General features: G+C 36.8%; 1 protein-coding gene across 5 annotated transcripts in view; it reads right to left on the bottom strand.

Annotated features, from left to right (window-relative positions):
* Positions 1-3,360: 3,360 nt before the first annotated feature.
* The window catches only part of LOC138709638 (facilitated trehalose transporter Tret1-2 homolog), a 614,214-nt gene continuing 604,146 nt past the window's right edge, over positions 3,361-13,428 (bottom strand). For all 5 annotated transcript variants that reach the window (XM_069840549.1, XM_069840550.1, XM_069840551.1 and 2 more), the window contains one exon: positions 3,361-12,890. In XM_069840549.1, coding sequence (XP_069696650.1) covers positions 11,784-12,890 — 1,107 coding nt within the window. In that variant the 3' untranslated portion in view covers positions 3,361-11,783. The remainder of the gene's footprint in view (positions 12,891-13,428) is intronic.

The raw sequence follows: 13,428 nt of genomic DNA, 5'->3' as shown, positions 1-13,428 counted from the left end.
TTGACATGCACGCAATCATTAATGAAGTCACTTCCTCCTCTGGTGCTGCCAGAGCGAAGCCAGAGACAAGGACTATGGGTGAAGCCACTTCCTCCCCTGGAGCTGCCAGTCTCGTCTCGGTTGCTTTGCGCGTTAGTTTTACCCCTCCCCCTGCTGCCCCTGGCCATGAATCACGAGTCACCAGGCGCTGCAAAATTTGCAGCAGCTTGTCATTAGCGCGCAGTTTTAAATACATTTTCTTTAATGTTGTGAGTAAAACAAGTGCAACAATGTTTAATTCTGTACAATATTTACAATCTATTCAGTTCAGAACCTAAACAGTTCAGGAGAAATATGAAATTAAGTGCCCATCAGTTGAACAAAATACAAAGGCTCGCATATTTTTTGCTGATTTATCAAGTATCCCTGCTTTCTTCTCTTAATTTCCACTCAGTCTGTATTAGATTAATGTGTTTCAAAGACAATTCCATCAGCTGGGACAACAAGATGCAAGATGAAGTTTTAAAATAAGAAAGTAAATGTTGCTCATGAGAAGAAGGAGCCATTGCTAGAATGTTTTCAAACCATAATGGAATCTGAAACATCTAACAACACCACAAAAAATAAGACAAGCGCCCTTGTGCGTGCTCTTGAAGATCCTGAATTCAATTTCTGGCTCAGTTTTTTTGTTTTTCATTTATTGATGTATCATGTAGATATATTATACAACCAACTGCAACATCGCCAGTTAGATATTTCTGAGATCCAAATCTGCATATAAAAGAATTAAATTATGGTTTATTTAACTACACTCGCAGGGGTTATATCAGCGTCGCCGGTGTGCCGGAATTTTGTCTCGCAGGATTCTTTTAAATGCCAGTAATCTATTGACATGAGCCTTTCTCATTTAAACACATTTAAATGCCATCGACCTGGGCCGGGATCGAACGACTATGTTACCGAGGCCGACTCTGCATATCAAGCTTTGTTAATGTCATAAAGACAATACGAAACAGTGCACAGTTGAGCAGCGAGATCTGTGAAAATGAAAACCATAAAAAGCGTCATAAGGTCGAAGGGTTTCAGACAAGGGTTGCGGCAGCCAAGGAAGTGTGTGACCTCATTTTCACACAAGCTAACACCCGATTCCAGTTCATAGATCATCTGATATTATCTTCTCTTCTGTGTCAAGAAAAATTTGAATACTACAAAAGCTCATTTCCTGAAAATGACCTAAATGTATGTGTGAAGCTTTTTCTAATGTTCAATAAAGACAAACTAAAAACGTAACTCACTATGTTGTATCAGAGACAAGAATTCAGAAATATCAATGACGCAGTCAAGCTCTTGCAGTTTCTTCTATCTGAGAACTTCCAGGTCTCATTTTCAGAAGTTGTGAAACTACTACGCATAGCTATCACCATAAAAAAAATGACAATTTCCGAACCAGAACGTTGCTTTTCGTGTTTGAAAAGAGTGAAATCCTATCTTAGAAATACGATGAGAGAAGAGAGACTGGCCGCATTAGCTATGTTTTCCATTGTAAAGACTATATTAAACGACATATCTGATTTTAATAATAAGATGATTCAAAAGTTTGCAACCTACAAGACAAGGCGCATGGAACTAATCTTTAAATAAGATAAGTTGCATGGTTTATTTTTGTATGCAGCCCCCCTGAATTCAATACCCACGAGCCGCCACTGATCACGATTAGTAAGTTGGCACAGTAAGTATAATATCAAACACGAGATGACACGGTTCAATGTCCGGGTTCTGCTGATTCGTGGTTGTAACTGTGACGCTAAGAAAATATTCTGCATATTAATTATATCTGAAAGTTATTAAAAAAAAAATAAAATTTGAGTCAAACATACATTGGGTTATATCTGAACTTATGAATGTGCATCTCTTCCTGTTTTTATTCGTCACAATTGTTTTTATTTCATAGATTAACAATTTGAAATTCATTACGATACAAACTACCACACTTTCGCGTTACAATGAAAGCAATAGTGGCTAACAGAGTATGATTCATACAGAATGTAGGAATATAAAAGAATGACGAAAGAGGAATGTAAATTTACCATATGCAACATAAAAGGGAAAGAATGAAAAAATATTGAACAAAAAACTGTGAAAATACGTCCTATTATTTAACAAGAAAAATCAGAAATTGAAGATCATGTAAGAGAGAACACAGAAAATATCAAACATAATTACTTTAAGGAGCCTTGTTTTATGTAGTCTTTCTTTAACATACAGCGTTAAATATTAAATATAAAATCATTAAAATGCGGCATAAAATTCAATTCCCTGATTTGATTTGTCTTGTAAATTAACATCAGCGCAAATTTATTCACAAACATACACAGTTATCCATCGGGAACTTTTTAAACTTTCTTCTGAATTTAATGCAACTAAAAAGTGAAGATGTCTTTGTTATATCTAATACTAAAATCATATACAGTGAAACTTCCCTTAACGGACACTTCCCAATAGCGGACATTTTTAAATTCCCCTGCAAAATAACATTGGCCCTTATGATAAAATTCTTCCAAATAGCGGACATTCTCAATAACGGACGCGGACACTGAAATGTATCTCCAACAACAATTAAAACTTCCAAATAACGGACAGCGTGAAAGAAAAAAAGAAAACGACAATTGTAAATTAAACGGAATTCTAATGGAATTCTTTGCAACAATCATTATCGTGCATTTGAACGTTCTTGTACTTCATTGAAGGTAAGCAGCACAGTTGTTAGTTGTGATACTGTACGTGAGCAGTCCGTACTTTCTTGGTTTGTCAAGTTGAGTGTTCGGAAGTACAGTTACATTAAAAATGTCACAAAAACGTAAACGTTTGTCACTAAAAGAGAAAGTGGATATTGTAGAACATATTGAGAAGGAGAAATTAAGTGTTCGTGAGCTGGCCACAAAGTTTAATGTGGGAAAAACTCAGGTTAGTGAAATTTTGAAAAACAAGCATATTATTTTAAAATCATACACTGAGAATGCAATTCTAGATTTCTTTGTGTAAGGTTAAGTGGTACAGTGACTGATGTTTATTTCATTTACAAAACATTTACTGGTACGATTTCTCTCAGGATGGATACTGTAAACAATCTCATTGTCTACTGTACTGTACTGTAAAATACAGTGTTGAATATGTATGAAAAATTTAGATGTACTCTATACATAGTAACGATTTTCTAAATAGCGGACAGTTCTCAATAACGGACATTAAATTTTTCCCCGGTGGTGTCCGCTATTGGGAAGTTTCACTGTATAAGTGAGTTTGTACCTTAAATTGTCGATCCGCCAGTGGATCTGATAAGAATGACGTATTTCATTTCCTAATACACTACAAAACCATCTCATTTGAGCCATTTATTTCAATCGTTATTTCCGTTATAAACAATACTGACTTCCATAATTCGAAAACATTTTGTAAGGCTAACCAAACAAAATGCACACACACATATATTCACAGACACAAGTTCATGACAGCATCTGCAATTTAACCACTGAAAAAACAAATGAGGATAAATGGATTCAAGGAACATTCATACCATTCTGTAAGTTTAAGAATTATTAAAGTCTAACTTAAAATTGCTACAGACTTCCTAACAAGGCTAGAGACTAGTGTACCGGAGTGACAGTGACTTCCTTCGGCACTTCGGTAACAACTTTTTCAGAGTTATTTAGAATTTGCAAAGCGGAACACAAAATGATAGCAAGTTATTAATACACTCAGTAGAGATACTGCATGAAAAATGATACTTTGCCTATTGAAACGGTTTTTTCCTTATGGAATGGTTAATGGCATTTACTTTTGGAACAATAATATAGGACAGAACATCAGTGCTCCGCAATTTCTTTGTAAAATAAGACATTTCTTTACCAATTACGTAGGTCAGTAACAGAAAAGCTTAAGATGATAAATAATGAAGGAAAAGGCCATTCTAATAAGAAGCTAAAAGCATATAAAATATGGCTGGAAATTAATATTTTTAAGAGAAAGTAATAAGTAGGGACCGGATTTTTTATGTAATATCAAGGTGTGAAATATGTACATATTTATGTAAGAAAAATAAGGTGAATGTACCAAAATATGTAAAATCATGAAAATATTTAATATCAATATCTGCGCTGGTTTGTATTGTTAAGCCTAGATATTTGTAGTCTGGTACAATTTTTAATTTTCTGTTCTTCATGCCGATTTCTACTGTTTCTGGTGCTCTTCCGCCGTTTCTGATTATCATCATTTCTGTTTTGTTCACATTTATATCAAATTTGTTTCTATTGCACCATTTCACCATGATGTTTATTGTTTCTTTTAACTTTGTAAGATCTTTAGACCCTACTACTATGTCGTCCTCTTATGCAAATGAGATTATTCCCTTCTTTTGTTCACTCATATTTACAGTGGGCGGTAAGGGGTGAGTGCCTCTTTTACTTCCTGGAACTAAGATGTTATGTTTCGTCTCGAAATATATCCTTTCTCGGGTAGTTATAAAGGCTTTTTAAATCTGTGTATTTCAAATTGTATACTTCCCCAGCAGAAGTTTTATTTTTTATTTTAAAGACGTAAAAATGAATAAAACCCCAAAATATGTAGATTTATGTAATACCAAACCATAATATGTAATGTGGGGTAAATATGTAGTGTACCTGGGAGGTCTTCGGGCAGTAACCTCTGTCGACGTTGCGACAGGGAGGTTGAAACCCTTGCCCATTTCCTGGGGGCCTGTCCACACGGTGAACTTCTACGAAATACGCGGCATCATAGAGTAAGATCTATAATATCAACTGCCTTAAGGAACAAAGGTTATTCAGTATATGAAGAAGTACACGGCATATCCAGTGAGGGCAGTAATCGAAGAATCGACATAATTGCATTTAAACCTCCCTCTCTTGAAGGTTACATCATAGACCCTACTGTGAGATTCGAATCGCACGAACACCAGCCAGAAGAAGTACACGAAGAAAAAAGGAATATATATGAACCTTCCATCAGCTTTTATAAGAACAAATACCATCTGGAATCCATCGTCATCACGGGACTAGTAGGAGCCCGAGGGACCATACCCCAGTTCCTAGTCGACTTATGTAAATATTTTGGCATAAAAATTTTTTAAGAGATCTAACAATTGCAGCACTCAAAGGCTCAATAGCTATTTTCAGGCATCATACATATGGACCATGACTAATTCGCATCTCCTTGACGTTACTTCGTTTAATATCATGTGTTTTAATATAATTCAAATTGTTATTTTTCACTCTAACGACAATGAATCACTAAGCCTCAAGGCATTTACTCTATTGTATCATGGTACTCTTTGTCGATGGCAACCTGTAGTGGTTACAGGAAGAAATTAAATAAAATAAATATTCCGAAGTGATACAGTGTTAAAAGTTGTGTAATCAAGATGTACAAAATAAATAGTATCAAATTTTAATATATTAATGATAATTACAAGATTCACAAATATTTGTTATTTATATACGGTTAGGTTGAAAGGAACATATTATGTGATTACATAAAAATCCGGTCCCTATTAATAAGCGAGTAAACGTGTAACTGCCACTATCTGACAGTCAAACAAGCCTGCCGTGGAATTTCTTGTAACTTATAAAATACAGAGTAGCCCAAAAATGTATACACAAAAGTCTGTGAAAACGGACTCAGTCGATCAAGTGTATAGCGAATTTTGAAGACTGCAAAGTGGAAGGCATACATTCCAAGAGCGCTGCATGCAATGAATGAGGGCGACCCAGATCGACGAATTGAGTACTGTGAGTTGTTTGAAAACAACTGTAAACTGCGTGTACTGGATTCCGGAACATCTGCCATCCATCACGACAAAGCCTTCAATTTACCAGGACTTAAGGCTATATGTACGTGAACAATCACAAATATTATCAGAAAATGCATACTCCAAATTTTTTAAATTTTATAAGAAAATAAATTACAAGGTACCACAACAAGACTTATTGGAATTTAAATACCTGATAAAAATATTATAAAGTTTACTAATAATATTTTTCAAACCCGTTTTAACAAAGTATGAAAAAACAAAAACAAAAATATCTGCAGTTACATCATTTGGTAACCATAACACTGTTATGGTCTCTCTGACATCTTTAATATTTTTCCTGCATGTAATAAACACTTATTTCTGAAAAGCAGACTACTATCAGATATGTAGAGTTGTTTATTTTAATACAATTAATTTTTTATTTGTACTGTATAAAGTATGTTAAAATTTACATAATGTTTTGTGACCTAATTTTTCTATTTTCAAAGAAATGGGCATTATTGTAGTCTATCTTTTGCATAAATGCATGTAAAATTATTGTACAAAATTTGAGAATTCTATCTCTAATGGTTGTGGAGTTATGAAAAAATAATATGTGTGAAAATTTTTAAATTTTGGAAAATTTAATTTAAAGTAAAAAGTGAATTATAAAAAATATTATTAGTAATATTTTTTTATACTTTTATCAAATATCTAAGTTTTAATGAGTCTTGTTGTGGTACCTTGTAATTTTTGTCCAATTGTGAGTTCATTTCCTTATAAAATTTTAGAAATTTAGAGACTGTATCTTCTGATAATATTTGTGGTCATTCACGTATACATATACTCTTAATGTATGATGTGGTTTGTCCTCCGGGTGTGATTGGGCCTTCCTTCTTTGAAGGTACAGTCACCGGTGCAGTGTATTTCGAGATGCTTCGACAACAATTGTACCTGCCATCCGAGAGCTGTATGGAGAAGAGACATTTTATCTGCAACAAGATGGAGCCCAGCCCACTACCATCGAGATGTCAGGGCATATCTGGATGAAACTCTACCTGGACAATGGATAGGTCGAAGAGGTGCTGCCGAGTAGCCAGCACGGTCTCCAGACCTAACACCAATTTCTATCTATGGGAGGGTGTTGTTTATCGGGAAACGCCAGATGCCTTACGAGAACAAATCGAAATTTAGCGTCACGTGCAGCTATCACACTGGACATGTTACATAACTTAGTTCGTGGAGCAGTTCGGCGGCATTGACAGTGTTTGAATGCTGATGGTGGCCACTTCGAACACCTATAATCTTTTCGCTGTAAAAAAAATCCTAATATAAACAATAGCATGTGACTGAAGTGAGGCTTCATTGGCCGCTGTTTGGCGCCATAGATTCTCAGAACGTGTTCCCGCCCACTGTTGTACATTCTGTTTCATGTTAAACATTTCCCGTTACTCGTCAAGTAGGCCTAACCTCACTACTATGCATTCATTTGCTTAGGAAACATTTACTCTATAATTACTGGAATTAAAACTCACGTAAGTTATTATATACATTTAAGACTATTTGATTTTCTCCGCTTTTGAGAGGGTTTCCACTCTTATGTTTAATAACCAAAGACACTGAGAATGCAGAAGCCATACTTCAGTACCACGTGCTTACGTGAATAACTACGAGCTCAAGTGACGCCAGCTGGTTACAAGAACAGACTACCTCGGTATTACTGTTGGTATTCATCCGCGTTCATAGTACGTAACAAAATATAAAAGAGCTTTTCTTTTACATAGCGTTTTACATATGAGTCAAGTTATATGTTTCATCGTATTTAGCAACTAGAATTCAATTTTTTATTTTCAAATAATACAACATTATGATTTCAAGTGCGGAACTATATTTTCCTGCGTCGTGTGAGTGTTTCGACTGGGAGCCAATCACGGGTATGACAGCAACGTGCTTATGTTTACATTAGGACATTTGTTACAGCGAAAACAGTATACATTAAGCTACAATTTCCCCAAAAATGAGAATTTTATCTCAATTTTTTTTTCAAAGTTATTGAACAAACAGTGTATACATTTTGGGCTACTCCGTACATATCAAATTGGATCAGTTTAAATGACAACACTATGACTTGTCTATTATCTAAAGAGCTCAGTTCAGTCGGACAAGTAGTGTGAACACTTGAACATGATCTAATTTTCGGTATTAATGTGTACCGGTAGATTCTGAAACTATTTCGATTATTTGTGTAAGAATAGTTATTACAGGTATTACAATGTACTGTTCTGGAACATGAAGAGAAGTAATTACTGGTTTTCATTTCGTTATTGTGCTTAAATGAAATAAAAGTTAAGAAAAAAGTTTGTTTTATTTATTTACAAAACGAATCAAAGTAATTACCTATTTGATTCTTACCTTACCACACCGAGTTTTCTTCGAATTTTGATCAGAAAAATGACTGAATTTTTAAAATACCAGTATAAATACAAATATTCTGAATTCATAAATTAAAAATATAACGGAGCATTAATAACTCAGTCTGCCAAAATTCTCTCGATAAGTATTTTAGCCGACTTCTAGAGAAGAAAATAAAAATAAAAATAATTTAACGCCATGAAATGAATGGGTTACTCTCAACTAGCCGGTCTCAGATATCGAAGATTACAAATACTTTATTAATCCATTAAGAAATGAAGACAACTTCGATATCAATATACAAACGATTAGGAAGAAGATTGTTCTCGCTAGTCAAACTCTTTAACAGAATACGCTCGACTGTGATGAAGAATAGTATTCTAATTTTATTGGTAACATTAACTGCGAAGACTATGTAATATACGTAGTACAGTCAACAATTTCGTGGACTTCAGGGCTAGTGCTATCGTGCATTGAATCCCAGAATGCATTGTATACACCAGTGGTGGGCAAAATGAACGCAACCCACAAAACAGGATTTAAATGGCAACTACATACTGTGGGAGGGGTTGCACTCTACAGTGCAGTGACGGATTTACAGACAGTTGCGCCACTACACTCCTACCTACCGTATGTAATTAGAATAGTCCATTCACGTGATATTTAATTAATCATTTTTCAAAGCAATTTCTTGGAAATTGGGATTTATCTGAGCATGCTATTTTCAGTTGCGCAAGGAGATGAGCATCGCTTAAGCGGGATCTGTGGCTGAACTTTATAAATTTCATTTTAGAAAACAGCTGTTCGCATTGGTAGGTTGATGAACACATACCGTCATTTCCCATAACTATGGTCCACGATACAACCATTCAAAGATCATTGTAGAAGTAACATAGACCGTTCGTAGATAGCTGCAGTGATTTGAATTCAACCTACAGTACAGAAAGAATATAGATAAACGAGGTACTACGTTATGGAGTACAAAATTTGAACAATTGTATCGTGGACAATAGTTATGTTCCAGGACCATAGTTATGGGAAATGACGGTACTCATTATTTTTGAAGCAAACTGTCTAAGCAGTGGATATGTAGTACTGGACATCTTTTAAAAAATTTTAGTCCCCAGTAGACCTTCACATTCTGCTTTCAAGAAGCCATTATTCTGCAAATCCAGTACCTCTAACTGCAATTCTGGGATAAAATTTTCAATGTAAACATGAAAAGGAGTGGCAAAAATATTGAAATCTTTCTCCATCCTTTGAAAATCACTGAATCTGTGTTCCTTTTAACTCGTAGGCCTATAACAGGTGATCTATTTTAAGAATGTACATATTTAAGTTCGCGTCCTGAATATTTGTAACTAATCCTAAACATAAGAAATTAAAGAACCGCCTTTCTCGTAAGTGTGATATCCTCTGGATTCATATGATTCTGCGAAAGACATTGTATCACTAATGAAGCTCCGAAGTACAGCAATCCAGTATAATCCGCCACGTACACGCGCAGTATTTTCATGGAGTGGGGGAAGGGGAAGGTTGGGGGTAAGTTTGATGCTTCGCTGAGGTCTGACGTCACTGCGGCAATGCCGCAGGAATGCTCACCATTGGTATACACAAACAGTGTCACCTATTTGCTGTTCATCGTCGACAAGCGATTAGTCTGTGAACATAACATTAGCTTATACAAAATGTCTTGCGGAGTTTGAAATTAAGCTAGAAAGCTTTGAAAATGCTCCAATGATCCATACGTGCTTCGACTTAATTTTCCTGTTTGCCGTGTGGAAAAACTGTTTTGTGGGTACTGATTCTCTTCTGTCCAGAAAGTTGTAAAAGCAGCAATGTAATCTCTTCGATCGAATCTATACACTGTTTGTACAGGGACATCATTTTAATTTTACTAACATTTTTAATATTAACCTGGCTATACCTTTGGATTAATGGTTCAGAGCCGGAAACACCGTTTGCTACCCCCTTCCACGATTGGAGTTCGATGATTCTGGCGTAAAATACACTAAAATACAAACAAATCACTTTACTAGGTATAGGAGGGAAGAAAAGTAGTTCATCCATTTACGTAAACTAGGAAATATCGTAATTTTGAATTTGATAATTTTCATTAGGTTTCTGTTTAATCAAAATACAGTACAGTATTAACAATAAGTGTTTTTACTTACGAACTGAGTCATCCATGCGAACGTATTCATTATGCAGTGTATATTGTACTATCTACAGCACATTAGCGTACAATATAGAGAATGAAGTTAAATTTAAAAATAATCATAATATGGATATTGAAACACATTTTTGAAAATGGTGGCCGTTCATTTCGATACAGGCTTCAGTTCTTTTGTGCACATTATCGCACTATAGACTATTGCATCTAATTCCAATTACCAGTTTCGTCCTTCGTACTAGTAACTCATGTTGAAATAATTCTATATCTATTACATAAAAGAGTGCCTTACGTACTGTAAATTCAATCTTCACTTCTGCCCGATCCGAAAAGATAAAATTACTCAGACATGCTATCTACTGTCCGTACAAGTGGTTATGTCGCAGGATCGTACAAAGGAGGGAAATCACGTGATAATTAATTACTTTTATTCAAGTTATTTTAAATAGTTGCGGGTGAGGGAAATCGGGATGCGACGTAGGCAAACGGACGACAGTATCTGTGCGAAAATATGATTCAGTACTGAAAGCTCTTTCGTCACTGAAAAACGCGAACATATTTCTGGAACGTACTATACTCACTAACTCAATACTGTTTGTGTTTACTACGATCTTAGGGCGACTTTGACTGTATACGCTTGGTTCTGTGAGGAGAACAGTTGGAAGTTCACTAGTAGAGGGGGTGGGAGCAGGGACGTCGATAGGGGGGGGGTGCGAAAGGATGCGCAAGCACCTCATAAAAAATCGGAGCACCCCTTTCCGCACCCCAAAGGGCAATTTATTAAAATATACTAGGCATAAGTTATTTTGAAGAACAAAAACAAACAATTTCTTGGATGTGAAAAAACTACATCCCTTAATATATCGTTATGGATATGCTGACCAATAATAATAATAATAATAATAATAATAATAATACATAGTAATATTAATTAACAGATGTATAGTATGCGCGCAAGTGCACGAGAGAACATTTTGGATTTTTTATGTACCACATTTTTACAACTCGCACCACATTTTTAAATCTCGCACCCCATCTGCATCCCCCTTGCCCTGATCCTGGCGACGTCACTGGGTGGGAGTGAAATACATTAAAAAACTCAGGTACAATAAAAATTGAAGTAAAAATAAAATGATGTCCCTGTAGAAATTGAAGAAGTGCGTCGCATCTGGGGCAGAAAGTGGAAGTGCATAAGTGCTACAACTATGCAATCAGTGTTTCAGTTATCGTAGTCCACGAAATTATTGACTACAGCACGTACATATCACTTAACGAATACTTATTCGGTATTTTAGTATTGCTACAACTCAGTACGGAGTGAAGGCACAAAAATAATAACACCCTCTAGGCGACAGCATCTAGAGGTAATCAACAATAACATTATTTATCAAAATAAAGTAGTCCGCTATTAAACACTTATTTCGCTATCAGCTCGAGCTGTATGTCTTCCCTTGACTTTCCCTGAGTTTCCGGAACGAACAGTATCACAAATGCGGTCCCCAGGATGCAGATGAAGCAGAACCCGCCGTACGTCATAGCGGGGCCGAGATCACGGTTGATAATTGGAAACAGCTTGGTGACTGCGAACGTTAAACTCCAGTTGAGGCACACGGCCATGGAGCTGACCCATACTTTCGCCTCCGCGGACAGCAGTTCCGCCATTATTAGCCAGGGCAACGGGCCGAAGCCGATGGAGAAGGCGACTATGAACATGTTCACAGCTGCTAAGGGAATCCACCCCGTCCAGGAGACGTCCGCGCGGTTGTTCTGCATCGCGAAGTGAAGGGACAGCACGAGGAGGCTCACAGCCATTCCTAGTTCTGAGAGGATGAGCAGGATTCGTCTACCAGCTCTGTCCACTATCAGCGAGGGTATGTAGGTGGATATCAGCTGCAGGATGCCCACTACCACGGTGCAGACGAACGGCGACAGACTGCTCCCCGCGTCGCGGAAGATGTCCACGGTGTAGTAGATCACAGCGTCGATCCCCGTCAGCTGCTGGAAAGTCATCAAACCGAATATTATCCTGACGGCCTTCGCTGTCGGGGAGCTCATGGAAATGTCCGCGAAGCATTCTTTGAAAACTCGACATTTTGTCTTTTCTGTGACCGGTTTCGTCTTCTTCGAAAGAGATTCGTTTAAGAATTTCTGCATCTGACCTAACTCGCGTTCGATGTCGGGGCTTTTCGTTTTACCGATACCGCGGAGCCATCGAAGAGATTGTTCGGCTTTCTCGGTTTGACCTTTGGAGAGCAGAAAGACGGGAGATTCCGGCATCCAGAAGAACGTGACGGCGAAGATGGCGGGGACCACGCAGGCGGACACGGAGAGCCAGACGTAGGAGTCCAGGGCGCCCACGACGTAGATGTACAGGATGCCGACGTTGAACATCATGTCCATGTTGACGCCCAGCGTGCCCCTCACTCGCACCTCGGCTATTTCCTCGTTGTAGAGCGGCGTGGCCACAGTGGCGGCTCCGCAAGCAATGCCCATGATGAAGCGAGCGCAGTACAGCCAAGGCACCTGTGCACAAACAAGATTGCACACGTCACAACTTTTAATATTTTCCTAGACCAAGTTTCAAAATTTTACAATTCATTTTGAAAGTGTTTCAGATAAGTCTCTGGATAATATTTCTGATTTCAGTCGCTGATTTATCATACAATATTCAAGAAATAAATCCCTTTATATTACATACTAGGGGCTTGTGCAGCAAATGCTGCAAACTAAGTTCATTAGACGTTCAAATAAACATTTTTCAGATTTATTTTCAATGAAGAATATCACACATTCTGAAAGTTATTTCCTTCCATAATGATGAAAGATACTCTCTCTCGAGCCAATACTGAAGAGAACCACGCACATAAATATCTACACCACACCGCCATTAAATATATGAAAAAGACCCAACCCCACTTGATTAATAACTATAAAAATATTTGACTTTTAATAATATTATTATCTTACGTAAGTTTTATAGCTTTCAGTAACATATACTATATATACTATATCGCCGCCACTCAGTAAAATATAGAAATGAAGACCTAATTTAAGATATTCT

The sequence above is a fragment of the Periplaneta americana genome, chromosome 11 (genome assembly GCF_040183065.1).
Source record: "Periplaneta americana isolate PAMFEO1 chromosome 11, P.americana_PAMFEO1_priV1, whole genome shotgun sequence".
NCBI lineage: Eukaryota > Metazoa > Arthropoda > Insecta > Blattodea > Blattidae > Periplaneta > Periplaneta americana.
This window is presented reverse-complemented; position numbering and strand designations above follow the sequence as displayed.